General features: G+C 45.2%; 4 protein-coding genes across 4 annotated transcripts; 3 read left to right on the forward strand and 1 right to left on the reverse strand.

Annotated features, from left to right (window-relative positions):
• Positions 1–1,804: 1,804 nt before the first annotated feature.
• Positions 1,805–7,595, forward strand: LAJ45_05506 (uncharacterized protein; the record flags this gene model as incomplete). The annotated part of the gene is made up of 8 exons (XM_046115077.1): positions 1,805–1,807; positions 1,860–1,934; positions 1,990–2,136; positions 2,199–4,962; positions 5,020–5,126; positions 5,184–6,079; positions 6,134–7,385; positions 7,440–7,595. The coding sequence occupies 8 exons, from the start codon at positions 1,805–1,807 to the stop codon at positions 7,593–7,595; spliced, it is 5,400 nt and encodes a 1,799-aa protein (XP_045971599.1).
• A 558-nt stretch (positions 7,596–8,153) lies between these two features.
• Positions 8,154–10,602, forward strand: LAJ45_05507 (uncharacterized protein; the record flags this gene model as incomplete). The annotated part of the gene is made up of 6 exons (XM_046115078.1): positions 8,154–8,176; positions 8,243–8,369; positions 8,435–8,583; positions 8,655–8,923; positions 8,992–10,370; positions 10,435–10,602. 6 exons carry the CDS (start codon positions 8,154–8,156, stop codon positions 10,600–10,602), a joined length of 2,115 nt encoding a protein of 704 aa, XP_045971600.1.
• A 1,080-nt stretch (positions 10,603–11,682) lies between these two features.
• LAJ45_05508 (uncharacterized protein) lies at positions 11,683–12,936 on the reverse strand (the record flags this gene model as incomplete). Its single annotated transcript, XM_046115079.1, has 1 exon — positions 11,683–12,936. The coding sequence occupies one exon, from the start codon at positions 12,934–12,936 to the stop codon at positions 11,683–11,685; it is 1,254 nt and encodes a 417-aa protein (XP_045971601.1).
• A 2,301-nt stretch (positions 12,937–15,237) lies between these two features.
• LAJ45_05509 (uncharacterized protein) lies at positions 15,238–17,427 on the forward strand (the record flags this gene model as incomplete). Its single annotated transcript, XM_046115080.1, has 4 exons — positions 15,238–15,576; positions 15,648–15,830; positions 15,902–17,063; positions 17,159–17,427. The coding sequence occupies 4 exons, from the start codon at positions 15,238–15,240 to the stop codon at positions 17,425–17,427; spliced, it is 1,953 nt and encodes a 650-aa protein (XP_045971602.1).
• Between the last annotated feature and the right edge of the window lie 698 nt (positions 17,428–18,125).

Here is an 18,125-nt window from a genome sequence, read left to right on the forward strand (position 1 = left end):
CCAACCAGAGGCAGTTCTGATCACTTACCCGAGTATTAAGGCTCTGGCATTAAGTGAGCGAACTACATGGGCGTTGATAGGTGGGGATCCGCCCACTTACTAAATGCCAGAGCCTTGTACTTCAGCTTTAATTAGATATAAATTAAACGCATAAACTTATAAAAATGTATGCCTGAATGCAATATTGGTCATGGTAATATAGAGGACTTAGTTTAAATACCACGAAGCGACTTATACACACGTCGAGACGAAGACCCAAAATCGGGCAGTTTTTGATCATGATATCGAGGATATGGAGGATGCTCCTCCACACAAAATTGAGCTCTCTAGTAGCCGTGGAAATGCATCAATTTTGACGTTTCCCATACAAAAAGTTGCGAAATACACATTATTTGATGCAATAACTTGAACCGACCTACTCCGTGTTAAAGGCATTCCTGTCCCATTACCGACACTTTACCGACACCTTTATTGATGCATTTACCAGTTAAAGGCAATAAAATACGACTTTACTGACGAAATTCCCCGTTAAAGGCATGTTAAAGGCATGTTAAATGCAAAAGAAATGATGGTTTCCGGTGTTTCCCGTTTTCCGCCGGAAAATCAATGAAGCCCCTCCTCTAGATCTCGAGATAGTTAAGTCCCCAAATAGAATATTTTGGTAGGGTCATCAAATGGTATCTGGCATCAATGGGCTTGTAACAGTTGAGGAATACAATTTCATTTTGGTGGATCCATTGTTCGGCATATACATGCAGGCAATTCTTGCTTAGTAATGCTCCTGGTATAATAGTAGGATGCTTGGTGATGATTCGTTTCACTGCCGATGGCCTTCGTCAATCATGTGAAGCATCACCGGTGGCCAAAAATTATCCCCCCATGTGTATACGCTCAAAATGTGTGATAGAAGCGTGACAGGTAAAGGCATCATATCAGTAAAGTCGTTTTTAAAGTCGTCTGTAAAGTCGTCTGCAAAGTCGTCTGATTTCCCTTAAAACAACTTTCCCTCTACCAAATTGCAAAATATTGACATTACCCACGTAAATCCAAGCTCAAAAAACGACTTTACCGACGACTTTACTGAATATTATTTAATATTTTCAGGTACATATTTCTACGGCTCCTAGAGGCTTAATTGAGTCCAAGAAATACATGTATTTAAAGCGCTAATTAAATCTACAACTTACATGTAAGTGTACCCTTTTTTGCTGCGCATATATCCTTGGATGCTAGATGCCATACTGTGTAATAGAAAATGCTCATAAGTTCTTAGAAACGACGAGCCTTCCCTTATATGTCCCATGAACATATGTATTCAAGGGGTTCTACCATATTTTGTCTGTCTGTACCTACAGCTGTACGTTAACTTGCATGTCCATGTCGAGATAATCATCTACATAGCTACAAAAAAATATAGGGCCAGATCAGCTCCTCCTCACTTGCCTTTATAGATGAAGTATATGTAGGGTATGTATGTACAAATAGATGTGCCTTTGTCCCTTTGTCCTCAGAAGTCATGGAAAGAGCGATATAGCGATTACGGTAACTGATGTCTAGACGACCCTGCCAAGTTCGTCCCCATTGCAGTTAGCGTGTTTTTGCAACGCGCAGTGGGAACATCCGCATGTCTTCGTGACGTGACGCGAGACTTGCTCTATTCAATCAATCAATCCAATCGATCCTTTCACACTCATTCCCCTCACCCATTCCCCGCTCCATTCCTGAGCATCGGGATGAGCTTTGAATCTATACTTTCCTATCCAGCCTTGTTGTCGCGACTTTTACTCACCCTATAGAATACACCATGGTAAGCTTCGGAGGTGCGCTAGGCTAGATTATCTACTAACAGAAAGTGGTAGTCTTCTTTCATTCCGCTCAATGTATACCCTGATTCCGATTCTGAGGGCGAAGCCGACAACACCCAGGAGATTCAGGTGCCCTCCCGTGCCCGCGAATTCCACTCTGCGGGAGTACTGACTGACCCCCCAGATCGAAGAAGCCCTGAAACTCTACCAGCGAGCGCTCAAGTTCCACACTGATGGCGATTGGGACGAAGCTCACAAAGCTTACGACGAACTTTTCAGCAGCGATATATTTCAAGCCGACAGCCTTAGTGGTGATATTGACGATGAGCAGGTGCCGAATGCTTCACAGGACAGAACCACCCGAATAAATTCAGATTCTAATATGTTTCACAGGTCCACGCCCGCAATACATCATCAGCCTCCTCTCTGCCGCTTATTCTCTACCTCGCATACAAGAACCATGGTGCCTTCAAGTTGGACAAACTTCATGCGACTGGCGGCGACACATCGACCCTCTTGTCTACGATCCACCAAGCACTAGAATGGTTTTCCACCGCTCTCGGCCGTGACGCCGGCGACCCCTCATTATGGCGCAAGTCCGCACAGCTCGCTCTCGCAATTGATTCTTCGAGACTCGCTCGGTTCGCGCTAGAGAGTATACTAGACCATGATACAGTCGGTGCGGATACTGCTAGCGACGCTCTTTCCCTAGTTATGGGGGGTGTTCCAAATCCAGAGGAACATTTAGCTAGTATACGGTTGCGAGATGTTATGCGTAAGATCTGTGATACGGTATCACTCTCAAATCCTAGGTTTATTAAGATTGCGAAACGGAAGATTCGACCGGAATTTGAGAAATTCGTGAATCCATACCCATGGCTCCCGCTGCCAGCTCCGGAAGCGCAAAAGACACTGGGGGAGGCCCTCGGAGCTATAAGCGATAGGAAACAGGTTGTAGTTGTGCCTACAAGGACTTGGGCAGCAGCCGGGAGAGCAATATTATCACATCTAGTACCAGAAGCCACAGAAGAGGCGGGGATCAACACATCCAGTGTCCTTCAAATTGAGATCCCAACATTTGAAGGGGAGGATCTTTCCCGGGACACAACACCCGAGGAACCAACACCTCCCGAATTAGCGGGTAAGAGTGAACTACCAGCGGCGAGCGACAATGATGATATTGCCATGACAGATGCATCCGCTGGCGCTAATCTCTCAGTAAATGGGCGACGAAGAAGCGGTTCTGCTGCACGAAAACGAAAGAGCGCAAGTTTAGGCGCGAACGAAGGGGATGCCGGAAGAAGTAGACTAAGTAAGCGACAACGGGATAAGAAAGAAGCCGATGCGGCAGCAGCGGCCGCAGCGGCGGCTGCACCAGATAGCAAAGCGAAGGTTCGGCAGGAAACACATGATGAGAAATTGTTTAATACGGCAGATGAACTCTTTTCGCCGTTGGGAATTCACTTAGGAACTGCATCGAGCCTTAAGATTAAAACCGAGGCTACCGGGGCGTTGGTAGCGAGGGATGACCTATATCTGAGCGATTTCAAAAAGATTCTGCAAGATTGGGACGATGATAAAGGGAACGTAGTACTTTATGGAGACGGCATACAAGGCCCAGATGAAACGGCTCAAGGAATGGCGTTTCTTGATCTTGAAACAAACGTCCCGAGTCGTCCTATACTCGGCGGAGACGAAGGGCTTCGAAAATGGGTTAAGCTTGTTAATTCACACGGATGCACGCCCAAGGAAGCGGCGTTTGAGTGGTTAAAAGCATTATGTGTGCGTGATGTCCATCCTACTGGGACAAAACGACCTAGCATCCGTGGAATACTTGGTTCCGGTGGTCAGAGCTCCTGGATACGACATAATTGGCCAGATGTACTCAGAGAGACGGTAACAGCAGTTGCGAAAGAGTGTGAAGACGTTCTTGTGCGCTTCTTTCGCGAGCATATAACAACACTGACGGAACGTGGGGTATTTCTGGAGGAGGACCTTGCAGTCGTGGAATGGGCGCAAACATGTCTTGAGATATACTTAGGAGATCTAGCAGACAGCGAGAGGCGTCGAAGTAGTGCGGAACTAAGTATGGCTGATTCTTTAACACTCACTGTACTAAGAGAAAGGGTCCAAAGGTGGAGTATGATTGTTGCGGATCTTATCGACTGTCTTCCTCGTGATCAGGAGGGACAACTAGCAGAAGATCAGTTAACATTACGGTACCAATGGGCATCTGGAGTATTCACGGCATTTACAGGTGCCGAGAGAGAGTTCCGTCTTTACTATTTCGAAGACCTTCGTCAGATCCTCGAAAACGGAGAAACCCGCGCATTTGAAATCCCGAACAGTAGCATCATGCCCGAAGTTTCAGCACTACGTGCAGGCCGGGAAATTAGTAAACTAAAAACCGTCGATTTCTTTACTACTATTTTCAATGCCACTTCGGACGCGCGCGATCCCGCCGAAGTAATTGAGGTCCTCGAGGCTGTACTGGAACCTGGAATAGTAGAGCCTTATGATGAGGATGAGCGTATAGCGTTGCAAGAGATCTCACGCTTCCTTGAAGGCTCAAGCGCAATGTTTAGATTGCATCTATGGGAGAAACTCAAGACTGCGTATGAACGAATATATAACAGACCAAAAGTCCTGTGTTGTATTCTGAGATGTATAGAGGTTATTATGAACGATCTTAAGGACAGATCTTACGTTGAATCTACACCCGACCATCGTTACTTTGTGCTTCTCCGGGCACTCAGGCTGGTGGACCAGTTGATACCCATCGTACTAATGCTTGTATCTGGGGGCATGGGGAATGTTAACATGGCCGAGATTGATCCTGCCGGGCTTGTTGATGCAATGAAGGCAGTTGGTTCGTTATTAAGATTGTTACACACATATGCGTTTTGGGATGACGCAGTAAAAAACACAGAGGCTGTGCAAAGTGATTTACACTCATACAGGCTAGTTGTTGTGAAGTTCAAGGAGATGATGGTGAGAGGGTGGTGCGTACAATATCTCCTATACAGGGAGGCAGTGGAGAGGGGCATGGGCAGAGATAGTGGATGGACAGAAGGGGAGCGAGAGTCAGCACTTTGTAGATTGTTGAAGGATGTGCATGATGAGTTGGGGGTTAGACATTACTGTAAACTTTCCAATCGTGAGTCTCCCTACTCGATGCTTGTGATATTATGCTGACTTCGCGAGCGTGATCCAGACGTATTCCTGAAGCTAATGCATGATGAGCTCCTCCGTTTCAATCTCCGTGAATTTGACCATGAACTTCTTCAATGCATTCATTGCCGGTTCCACCTGATGATTTGCGTAGGTGATTTCTATCCTCGGTTATTCTCAGCATCTACTGACATCCCCCCCAAGCAGTCGGAGAACTGGTATTTCTACGAGCATAAAACGGATGCTGAAGCACTTGATAAGGCGACTGCAATGCAACTAATGCCATTTATACTCCACCTTGCATCTCGAAAGAAGATATTACAACTCGCAAAAACTGACATCAAGGGTGGGCTAGATAAACTCTACGAGGTTGTTGGCCCGCCAAAGAGCATTAATAATAATAAAATTGCACATAATGAGCACGTGATCTCAGTATACATTAGAGGAAGCATACACCCATTACGACTATTTGGGTCTATAAAAGGGGAGGGCGTTTTAAGTACCGTGGAAGTAGGAGGACTATACGCGCAAGTGGCAGCAAAAGGACTATACTTCATCCTCGGCAAATGCTCTCTTTATCCTGTTCGGTACCAGAAAAAGGTCGGCGCCGTTAAAGGTGACGAGCTTGAAACTGCTGTCCGCTTCTTCCGCGCCGACCTCTCTTGCATGCCCGATAAATGGGAAACCTGGTATCGTCTCGCGCAATCTTACGAGTCACAAATGGAAGAAGCGCAAACGTGGAGCGCGGACGGAATCAACACCCGCCGATCAGAGCTCGTAGGATTGGAAAGAAGATCAATTTTGTGCTATATGATGGCCTCTTCCTTGGCGATAAAACACGCAGACATTGACGATGAGGACGTGAAGTGCTTGATTGGTGGGATGTATATGGATTTCGGGACGAGAGTTTACTCAGCGAGCAGGTCACCGATGGCAGGTGAAAGCTTTTGGACAGACGGTTTTGATAGGCACTATTCTGGGAGAAACGGAGAAGGCATGTATAAAGCAAAGGCGCATGCTGAGGTGAGTACAACGAATGCGATAAGGTTTGCCTTGGTGTTGTTTCAAAGTGCTGTGGATATGGAGGAACAAGATAACTGGAAGTGAGTAGTCCACTGTAGAGGGTATTTAGAAAATCTTACTGACTCGCTGGTTAGGGCTTATTACATGATTGGCAAATGTATGGGGAAGCTGCTGGATCTCGCAGATGCTAAAACGACTTTCGGGCCAGAAGACGTCCTAGAAAAGTATGTGGAAGCGATCAAGTATTGTCCTGAGAAGATTGGAAATGACCACATATTCGAGCCTCATCACAAGCTTGTATCTACAGCATGTAAATACGTCCTCAGAGAACGACTTACGCCCCAACGAGCTTGCGAGATTCTCGAAGCAACTCCTTTCACTAAGAGGATAGAGCCCGCTGAGGATCGCGAGGGCTTCGTCAAATACATCCTCGAGGTCCTCAAAAAGATGCGAACTGCAGATAAACCAAAATGGCACCACCGCATGACCAATCGCGCAGCACAGCTCAAATATTATGAGCAAAAAGATATTGCTGGTGCAAGAGCTGAGTTCCAGACACTTTTCTCCAACAAGGCTGCACAGCTCAGTATCTGGAGGCCCGAGAATGAGCGGCCCGGCCGTCACTTTGTTTTTGCAAGCCAATATACCATGTTCTACGTCGATCTTCTGGAAATTCTCGACGATCGTGCTACACTTGAGGTTTTAGCTAAAAGAGTACGGAGATTAGCGAACGGCCTATTTAGACATGCAGATGTATGGACGCATGTCATGATTGCATATATCAAGGTTCTCCGTCGTACTGGAGATGTGCCAGACCAAGCAGACGAAGAAGTATTCAAGAACGTGACATTCGAAGAATTCCATACATACTCGATACATCTTGAGGCATACTGCAATTTGAAAGATACTGGTTCTGGATCACCTACGCTGGAACTATTGAGAGAAGTTTACGAGCTTCGTCGCTCCAACGGCGGACTGGCAAAAACACCATTGATCGATGATTTGCTTGCGGATACGTACGCAAAGCTCTATTCAGAGCTAGTACCACAAATTCAGAAACAGTTGACGAACCCTCCCACAGGCACCACGACTCCTATAGTGATCACAGCAGCGCAGCAACTAGAACAGGAGAATTCAAGGGCAAATCCTATGTCATTAAAGAATCTGATGCTGAGCGAGGACCCCACACCAACAGATGCTGCATTGATAGCTGCGCATAACAAGCCGGATGACCTGCCCTTAAGGGGGAAGATAACAAAACTTTCGCGGAGAGAGTTGGTTAGTCGAGCAGCGATGATCTGTAAAATTGCCTCCGCCCCAGTACAGGGCAAGGGAGCACCGACAGCAGGAGGCTCGGGTGCGAGCTCTGTCGTTGCAAATCCTTCGGTATGTTTTACCTTATCCTACGTACCTATTACCAATGCTAATAATTTTGAACAGAGTCCGAAGAGAGGTGTAACTTCTGGCGGGCAGGAGAGGGGCGGAAGTCCAGAGGATACGCCCATGGGTAGTCCTAGGGCAGAAAGAGATGGTGATAGTGATGAAGGGATGGAGTCAGAAGGTGAGGGAGACGTGATGCAGGATGTGGACCAATAGACTAAAAAGCATGGATAATTTTCTTTTGATGGATCGTTCCGTTTCGATAAGGTCTAATTTAATTTGGATGGGAAATCTCTCGTTTGGTCTTTCTTATACGTAACCCTTTTGGGAATGACTGAGGCCTTTTAATATACGTAGCATCAACTTCAATTCTAAGGTACTTAAGCTTAGTATGGCAGTTATCAAGCCATATACCTGCCTCTGTCATGTGGAATTATATACCAGAAAGATATTTTGATTAGCCGTCGGCTTACTTACCATGTAGTCAATAAATCTTGGAAGATAATTCGTTTAATCGTTTGTTTTTGTGTTATGTAGCAAAGTTCGAGTGCCTAGCTATGATACAAGTCTAGTCTTATCTAATCAAGGTTTGCTTGTTTGCGCTAATTATCTAATCGATCTCATCAACAGCTCAACGTCCCACCTTTCCTGAAGCAACTGGTCTATTTGCAGCTCTCCCTTCTCCATCTGTGACAGATCTCTTCCCCTCCCCCTTCCACCTTCCTTCTGAACCACCCCTCAGAGAACCTCAATTCTCGAGAACGGCACGCCAATATGGTTGTTCCCGCCGTCCCTGAGTCAGTTCATTCTTTCTCTCCCTCTGATCCCCGCTTTAGCACCACGCTCTGACTCTAGGTATGCAGAATCGTCGAAACAGAAATTCATGAATCTGTCGCGGCCCGTACAGAATCACTTCCAGTTCTTCGCGAACTCGGTCCTCCAGATCTGGTCCATTTGATCAAGTCACAGCCAAAAACAGGGTTGAAAGAGGTAGGTTCAATTCCTCAGCCCCCGCTTAAAGCACCCCCGGATAGCTAATGGCCTGTCGCGTATAGATTGGAACCTACCACCACGTCACCGGAGTCGATGCATCTTCATCTGCGTCCCTAGCGGCATACATCAACACCCTCACTTACCTTATCGGTGAGAACCAAAGCTGGTTCGGGAAGCCGCAATCATGGCGGATTACCACAGGCATCTACTGGTACGTGCACCCCTGATCCGATGTCTCAGACGCATCCGTGCGGCAACAGGGTCAATGATTAACGTCTGCAGCTGCTATAATGCCTTCTCGCGTGTCGATATGCGTGTTGAAGTTAAAATACCCGGGAGTGTGGAAGCATATGCTGTCGACGAGCGTGGTGAGAAGCGTGCGGCCTCAGAGATGCTCTGGCTTGAGACATACCTGTGTGGAGTGCTTCGTGCGTTCAGCTATGCAGATGATCAGCAGAACCGGATTGTTGGGTGTAGGAGATTTAACCCTATCACCAATACCGAATCTGAACACAAATTCCTCGATGCTGCCGAGAAGCTTTTCTTCCGAGGTGTGCCTACTTCATTATTCCCCCTCCCGGCCTTAATACCTTACTAATATTTTCGTTTCGGGTTCTAGGCTGGCAACTTGGATCAGATCCTGAGATACAAGTTCCGAATGTCGTTTCGAATTACCTGACCTCCGGCCTCCTGAGTTATATCCATACCACCGGTCGTTTCGCCTCTGGTGTCAATCTATTCGAAAAGCTTCGTTCCAAAGATCCTGAAGTTGGTTCATTACTTGCTAAGGTCCTAATCGATGCGGACGAGGAAGTTAAAGCTGTATCTCTCCTCTACGACACAATCAAAATTCTTCCTCTCGACAGTGGATTACTAGACGTTCAAGCACAATTTTGCATGTCCAAGGGTCGTTATGACCTGGCTCTTGAATGTGCGAAACGAGCTGTTAATTCAGCCCCAAGTGAATTCACCACTTGGGAAAGATTAGCACAGGTCTACTTGAAGCTGGAGCAATACGAACTTGCTCTGTTAACCCTGAACAGTTGTCCAATGTTCACATATCAGGATCGAGATATTCCCAAAATGCCCCCACCTGCAAAAATGCATCTCCCAGTGCTCCCCGAGGCAGTACTCGAAGAAATGAGTGATGAGAACCATGATCCGAAACAAGATAATGTAGATCCAACTCTACTGAAACTTCCTGCAGGAAGTCTCAAAGGAACGTTTGCAAAAGCATACAAGATTCTTACTGAAATTTCAAGTCAGATTGGGTGGGACCAACTGCTGAAATGCAGAAGTAGTGTATTTGTTATGGAGGAGGAGTACCGACATGAAAAGAGTGCAAGTGTCACTACAATCAAAGGAAGCGTCAAGGAAAACGGGAAAACGGACACCAGTGAGAGCGAATCTGAAGGAGAAGGGTCAGATGAGGCGAAACCAGCAACTAATGGCGACACCAAGCCAGAGGAAGATTCACCCAAGGAAAATGGTGACAAGACTCCCGAAGAGGCTGATTCGACTGATCCAGTGGCAGCTATTGAAAAGCCCGAACACACAGTCATGCCGGAAGAGGTCAAGGCTGGAAACGAAGAAACTCACGCTCCTGTAGATGGAAACAATCCAGTTACCCCACCAGCACAGAAATATACCCATTTCCAAAACAAGCGCTTGTGTGAGCGTTGGCTTGACAATCTCTTCATGGTACTCTATGAGGACTTGCGCATATACACTATCTGGCGGTCCGACCTAGTGCGCAGCACTCAACAGCAACGGCCGTATCGCAAGAGTGCTACCGAATGGGAGATACTGGGAGAGTTAGCCCACAGACTGCACCATCCTGAGGAAGCTGAAGAGGCGTTTTTGAACTGTTTAGGGGTTCGATTTAGCCCGCGATCCTTGAGAGGGTTATTAGCTGCACAGGAGAAAAGGAAAGATCACAGAGGAGGATTAGATAGTGTCATTAGACTTGTTGCCTGGGAGTACAGGTGGTATTCCGAGGTAAACTCCACCGATTTATTTTGTGTATGGCTTGCATCATCTTGCTGACCCTTTCATCTCACAGTTCTCGCCATCAATTCTACACTCTATCCGAAAACTCATTGCTGAAGATGGAGCAGTGAAAGTTCGGAGTATAGTGCAAGCAACTAGCTTCCCGCAGAGCGTATTGGACTTGACGCACCACTATGCACAACTTTGTGCTGCGTTCCGAAGCTCCGGGAGCGACGGTTAGGCGAAAGTAGTATCATAGACTAATGGCGCATTTAGAATTGATTAGTGGTAGTCGGCTGCCCATCTATGTTTTGTGCGGCGAGGTGGGTAGACTGGCGCGCGATGCATAAAAGAAATGTTTGTTTTTTACTCCGGGTCACTTGTGCGCTATTTGTTCCTTGAAGGTATATTATTATGTTCTGGCCACAGTAGGAGAAGGCCAGTATTGTTGTATTGGGAATAGCGAAAGCGATGGGAGAATAGCTTGTCTTGGTGTGTTTTAATTGATCTAATCGGAGAGATGCCTTGAGATTGTTTCTGTGTATGGACAGATACATGCGCTTGTAGCTTTATATCATAGAAAATCTTCGAGAGAGCTGAGCCAGTTTATTGTTTGCCCGCCCAAATCCGGCTCGGAGATTCGGTCCCCCTTATAATTTCCAGCAAAGGCATTGACTAACGATAGATTAATTGAGCTCCATGGCCGTATTGGTACATAATTGGGGTTCTGATATTTTCTCAATTAATCCTCTGGGGGGGGGGCGCTCCACTTATATGATATATTCATCACGTATCTTAAATTAGTTACATGTACTGAATATATTGGGAGGATGGAGGTGCCATATCAAGGTTTGTTTCATTTTGATCGATGCTAGTGGTATGGGGGTGATGTCAAATCTGGTCAAGCAGCAACGTCGAGGTAAAATAAAATAAAAGAGAGGGGAAGAACAATATCAGAAAATATTCTTATGAAAATGCCATGATGCAGCAGGCCTGGGGCTGTCTTTGATAACCAGATGGGTAGATGCGTCTGAGTTTGTGGGCATCTTAGGGGCTCGCGATCATTCAGAGTGATTCAAAAGAAAAAGCTTAAGTGACGGAGTTATAGAAGGATGACGTGTTGCTGTCCTCAATAGCGAGTGATAGTTCATGATTCGTCGCCACGAAATAAGTTTACATAAGTGGGTCTACATGTAGTTTATCCGATCCTCCAGTTAACTTAGAAATGCCTTCAAGCCGCATCATGCTTTGGCTATAAGACATTAAAAAAGTAGGATATATCAAGCCTTTGACGTACTCGTCTTGTTCTCGCCCTACCTGACTAAATTTCCTGCCCTTCCCAGGCCATTGCAACCAAATCATCATTCGCGTATTCATCCTCCGATTCATCGAAAGTAGAATCACTGTCCTCATCTTTATCCTCCGACTCATCACCACTAGTGCTGATAGACATCTCATCATAACCACCAAACCCCGACACATCCGGATCGATGCCCCGTTCAAGATCCTTATACTTATACCGACCAACATCCATACTTTCATGGATTTCCGCGCCCTTAGATTTGAGAAAAGATTCAAAGTCTGACCTAGGCTCACGCTGAGCACTCCGGGAAACAAACCGCTCGAAATCTGACAGCTCTGCAAGGGCCCGGTCTTGCTTCTCCTCTTCCATCCTTTTTGACCAATCATAGAACTCCTTGGGTGCGTCTGACAACTTTTCCCACTTTCTTACTCCAGGCCTGCGCGACCAGTCATAGAAGACCTTGGGCACGCCTCTGAAGACAGGAGGTAGACTATTCTTCTTTTGTGAAAGGCGGGCACCGATCGGGGGAAGAATAATTTTCTCTTTCTCCCCATAATCAATCCCCATATCCCGTCTGTGTTTCATCCCTCTAACCCCCATCTGTTCACCAAATAATGCGCGCCTAGTAGATCTTAGACGTGGCATGTTAAACCTCAACGATTCATCTCGGGCTGTCAGGGCAGCAAAACGTCGCCAGTTCTTTCTCAGGTCTCTCCATTCGAATGTTGGTTTTCCCTCGGCTTCCGGGATCGCTCGGACTTTCATCCATCTAGATTCCTTCCACCAGTCCTCACTTTTCCCATGTCCCTGAATTTCGTCGTCCGAGTCCGAATTAGCTCCTGCGTATTCTTTCGGAGGGATATCGCTTTCCCCATACTCTTGGGTCTCATCGACGGGGTTTAATTTTGTTTTCATGACTTCTTCCACCTCAGGGATATTAGGGATAGCACGGTTGTTCAATTTGGTTATACCTAATAATTCTATATGATAGGTACCTGGAGTGATAACTTGGAATAGTTTTACATCTTCCCTAATTAAGGTCCCTGTGATAATGGTTCGTCCAGTAAAATCATCTGTAGCCATATCATCGCCGAAAAAACCAGATTTAAGAACCAGAACACCCAACGCCTCATTCAGTAGGTTGAAAAGAGGTTTAGTAAAATCTGAGGGAAATCGAGTCGAGTCTGTGTCCGTATAGGTCGTGTTTAGGCTCCCGTTTATGCTGTCCGGATCGGGTCCTAGTTGAAACTCATGAAGCTTAGACAAATTCATTTTGTCGTTATTTTGTCTACTACTAATTCCGTACGATTAGTTGGTTTAGAGTGAGGAATTCTTAACTTGGAAATTTCTACCGATTCAGCCTACTTATATGAGAGGTTTTAGCAGTTTTGTTCATATATACCTGATGATAGGCTTCTTGATAAGCAATAATTGAACAGAAAACTCTTAATGGTTTTAGGAATTGATGAAGTTCTAAAATATCTTTGTAGTTTTAAGAGAAGGGGTGTGAATTGACAGTATAGAGATCTGTTTAATAATCCCGATTTTAGAATCTATTTGTGGGGTGGGTTTTGTGCCCCACAAACTTAAATTGTGACTACTGTGGAAGACAACATATCCCATACACACGCACACACACATATGTGTGCCTGTGTCCCGGATACACGAGCGAGTGAGATATTATCTCTACAAACCTAGCCAGTAATGAAACAACACTATTAGCTCTTCGTATCTAGCCGGCCCATCCTAATCTCACTATTCAAGACCCTCCCTGATGATAAAAACTTACTCTATCTCGAGCACAATGGTGTCTCGACATAGGTAACACATTCTCACTCACGAAAGCTTCCAGAAAAATACTATCACTAGAGCCTATTATTGACACCTAAAAAGTCTTCTTTTTGCACTTTTACGATTTCAAGGATAGATTACTTACCCTCAAATCAGAAATCTCACCTTCAATCCGGTGAAGTAGGTGGACAATCAAGGACTAGTAAGACTACATGTGGATGTTATCTGAGTGCCGATAAAGAGCTAACTCCGCACACACAGAATATATATGCCACAAGAAACTTCGTGGGTTAGTCTTCTATGAACGTTCTATAGACGTATAACTATATGTAATAGATCCTGTTCTAGCATGTGGGCCCAGATAAATCTAATTAATTGACCTAGGCTATGAAAAAAAAAAATGAAAAAAATTATTTTGAGCGTCTCCCACCAAAGCTGACCAAAAGATCAGATATCAAGCCATGACTGCTTATTGGGGTATCATCAAAGCTACATGTATGCAACGATCATGACCTATAGGGGCGTATGAACAAGACAGAGGTGGAGCGAATAGCGGAAATGCTTCAAGAGCCACACTTGTTGCCTTTAAGGAGATGCATTGAAGAAGGCGGAATATGTCATTTTTACGTATCAGGATAATTATATAAAAGCGGGCCGCATAGAGCAGGACTAGTGAAGGGATATCGGAGTCTTGCTTAATTAGTCTTGTGGCTTCCGCCCCCCCCCCCCCCCCCTTTCCTTGTGAGGGTCCACTGCCTCCATTTTCCCCAGCAGGCCACTTGCCTGTTCATTCCAGCGGGCTCTGGGAGTAGGGAAATGGGTATCTAAACTTCCAGATCCCTTTCATTTTTGCAGGCTTCTGGTCGTCATCTATTTCGTCCTGGCCTTTTCAACTACAGGGGATATGTCAGGTTAAGTAGGTACATGTATATAATTATCATACTTAGTTTGCATATGAAAAAGTGAACTCCAGAGTAAATAAGTGTAAGTTGCGTCCTAATAGATATAGAAAAGAGAAAAAGGACGGGGATAGGAACTCTGAGAACGGAGTGATAGATCTCAAAATATTCGGATCACGAGGGATCACTCATCATTTGTTGAATATACATGAGTGGTGTATTAACAAAAATCTTTTATTTGACGTATGTATGGTGCTATCGTACTGGCCATATACCACTCCCCGGTGCTTTCGTTATAAAGATTTACACCCATTGGCCCAAATCACAAAAGATCACTCAGCATCCTGTTGCATAGAAGTGCATAAATGCTTTGTCAAATAAATTAATGGAGTTTCTACATAGCCACCACCCATTTTGATCCCACCAATTATCCCCACGTTTTTGTCCCTTGTTTACATCGCACATCCCTACATAAATGATGTGCTGGCAATCTAGAGGCTCCCTCAGACCCCTGTCAGAGCAATCAAACTTGTTCCTTGATGTCTCAAATGACTTTGTTTCGCCCTGTCACTGCCCTGTGCATGTGGGGATAGTTGCCATAGTAACGATCCTTGCGCGTCATGATGTTTGTGTTTGTCTCGGCGCATCAACCGACGGAACGACGCAACGTCTCACCTTGGTCGGAGCTTCAGGAACATTAAAAGGGACAGGATACGATCTGACCCTCTAGTATCTGAAGACAGTGTGAGCGAGGGAAGAGTGAATAACACGAAATTTCTAACCCAGTCAGCACGTAGATACAGTACGGCAACCAACTACACATACCGAAACCGCCCCTTACTTACATACTATTGTAGCTAGCCCACCGCTACATACATATCAGATGGATTCTTCACCTAGATCTCTCCAACCAATATCAAATACAATAAACGACCCTTTGTTTAAAGTATTCCTTCGATTACGACCATCATCACCACGATTCTCACTATCAGAAACTCGTTTCTTGAATACTGCGCCTGGCCAATCATGTATCTACGTTACGCCGCCGGCAGATCGGAGCCGGCACAAAGCGACTGAGAAATTCGCGTTTACAAGGATATTTGAGGAAACAAGTGAGCAGCGAGAAATATTCGAGGAGACATTGCTGCCTCTGTTGGAGGGCGCGGTAATAGGAGGACAGGATGGAACGTTAGCGACGTTAGGTGTTACTGGGAGTGGGAAGGTTTGTTTATGACCCTAAAAGGCAACGGGGTTTAATTATTTACGAGATTACTGATAAACATATATCTTCAGACATACACGATACTTGGCAATGATAGAGTCAAAGGAATGACCCAAATGGCTCTTGAAGTTCTATTCAATGCCTTTGGCCACCGCGTGGTTGATTTTAACAAAGTCGATCTCCAAACTCTCGATAATTCCGAGGCCCTAGTTCTCGACACGCCCACATTCCACGAGAGGATGCAAAGTTCCCTAGTAAGCCGGATCCTTTCCGAATCCATCCCATATCACATACGGTTGTCGTTTCACAATTTAACACTCGTTAGGATGGCTACTCTTCAAAACGGTCGTCTTTCGCCCATATAACAACTCCCAATATCCCTTCTGTGTCTGGTATAAACATTCCACTACCAGATAGTACATCGCGTTATGGTATTCTTTTAAGCATGTATGAACTCTATAACGACCGAATATTTGATCTTTTAATCGAATCCTCATCTTCATCTTCAACTCCCAAGCGAAAGGCTCTAATATTCAAAAAACCTTCTACAATATCAGCGTGGGATACATCAAAAGAGCAGAAAAAGGTGGTTTCGGGTTTACGGAAGGTCTATGCAGCGAGTTATGCCGAGGCTTTACAGATAATTGAACATGGTCAAGCCAACAGAACTGTATCAACTACTCATACCAATAATCCAAGTTCTCGAAGCCACGCTTTCTTGCAAATCGAAATCAAGAGGTTCTCATCGCGAAATACAGAAAGAGGAAGTGCAAATTTATGCATTGTCGATCTTGCCGGCTCTGAACGTTCGCGCACCGCAGAAGCAGGAAGCATAAATCGTAGCCTGATGTGTCTTGGTCAATGTCTCCAGCTCCAAAATCAAGGCTCCGACAACGGCAAGCCAAGCATCGTTCCATGGCGGCAATCAAAACTAACAGAATTGTTATTCAGCAACTCGTTTTCTGGTGCAGGAGGTGGACAAGGCGCGTGTATGATTGTGACTGCAGACGCAATGGGCGATTTCAGTGCCACCTCCCAGATCCTCAGATACTCAGCTCTTGCTCGAGAAGTCTCCGCACCACGAATAAGTCGCTCCCTCTCGGTGTGCTCGTCCGTGTCCTCATGCTCAGAGTCGGCCGTCGATGCGCTTGCTGGAAGTGTTTCTTCTCTTGCTATTGCCACTGATCTCACTGTACCTCCCCTCAGCGCTGCACCCGAAGAACCAAGTAAAGACACAATAATAGCACGTCTTCTCTCGAAACTCCATGAAACCGAATCTCGATTGCAACTTGCCGAGGAGCGTTGCGAGGCATTGGAGAACAAATGTTTGTTCATTGAGCAGTCTGTACGAGAGGAAGTGGCAGATGATATGGAGTTAAGATTAGAAGAAGTACGGCGGAGCATGCTGGATAGACTGAGGGTAGAGGAAGAATGGAGAGAAGGTTACGTTGATGGAAAAATTGAGATTATGAAGCGTGGAATCCAAGGTATGTACTATGCTCTACAAATGAAACTATTTTACCCAATTAATGAATAAAACAAAAATTTTTTTTTACCCGAGGATTCTGACAACGAGTGATAGTTCATAAAGACGCCCCACGATCTGTATACCTAAGAATAGAAGAGCTTGAAGATGAGAACGAAAGATTGAGACGGGAATTAATGCAGCTGAAACGGGAGGCTGGCAATAGGAGTCCAAGCAAGGGACAAATTCCGAGGGAAGTGAGGGAGGCTGGTTATCGAACACCAAGCAAGGGCCAAGTTGTGAAGGGAAGAAAGGGGTCGAAGCCATTGAAGGATGTGTTGAATTTGGAAGCATTTCGAGCACTAACGATCAGTGGGGAGCGGTGAAACGGAGTTTTGGGAGTTTTGTTTTATTCTGTTTATTTTTGTTTATTTCATATTTCACTTCTGATTTTGGGTCGATTGAGTGGATTTGCGGACTTTTGACTTTATTTTGGGTGTTTGAAGCGGGGATTGGGTTATCATTTCATCATTATGTGGGCTTTATTTTCTTACCTATGTACTATTATTGATACCAAAAATAGGAGCGGAGCAAGTTTGTTTTAAGCAATGAAAGCCTTCTCAGTGTTATTTACTATTAATTCTGCACCAACGATCGCTTCCACATCTTTTACAGTATATTTAGTAGTACAGAAATTCCTAACCCTTTTTCGTGTAACATGTTAATAATGATTCCGAATTCGGTAATAGTTACTATGGCTTGTGAGCTGGGGGTCTCCGGTTGCCGGATCATTGGCACAGTGTGAGGGGGATAGGCACACGCAGCTAGTCACACCGCGGTCGATGATAGGCTATAATATAGACATTTCTAAACAGGTTGATTCATCCCTTTGTGGAGGAATACGAAGGTCCCCGTTTGAGTATACTATATACATAGTTGAGTAAATACTATATCATAATATATCACTCGTACTTCTGATTCAATGTAAGGTTCTAGGATTGATTGGATTGATTGATTCATCCTTCGTGTGTACGCAACCTTCCGATTGTGACACCAGAATAAAATTTCAAAATAGGGCGATAAG

The sequence above is a fragment of the Morchella importuna genome, assembly GCF_003444635.1.
Source record: "Morchella importuna strain M04M26 chromosome Unknown Morimp01GS015, whole genome shotgun sequence".
Classification (NCBI taxonomy): Eukaryota; Fungi; Ascomycota; class Pezizomycetes; order Pezizales; family Morchellaceae; genus Morchella; species Morchella importuna.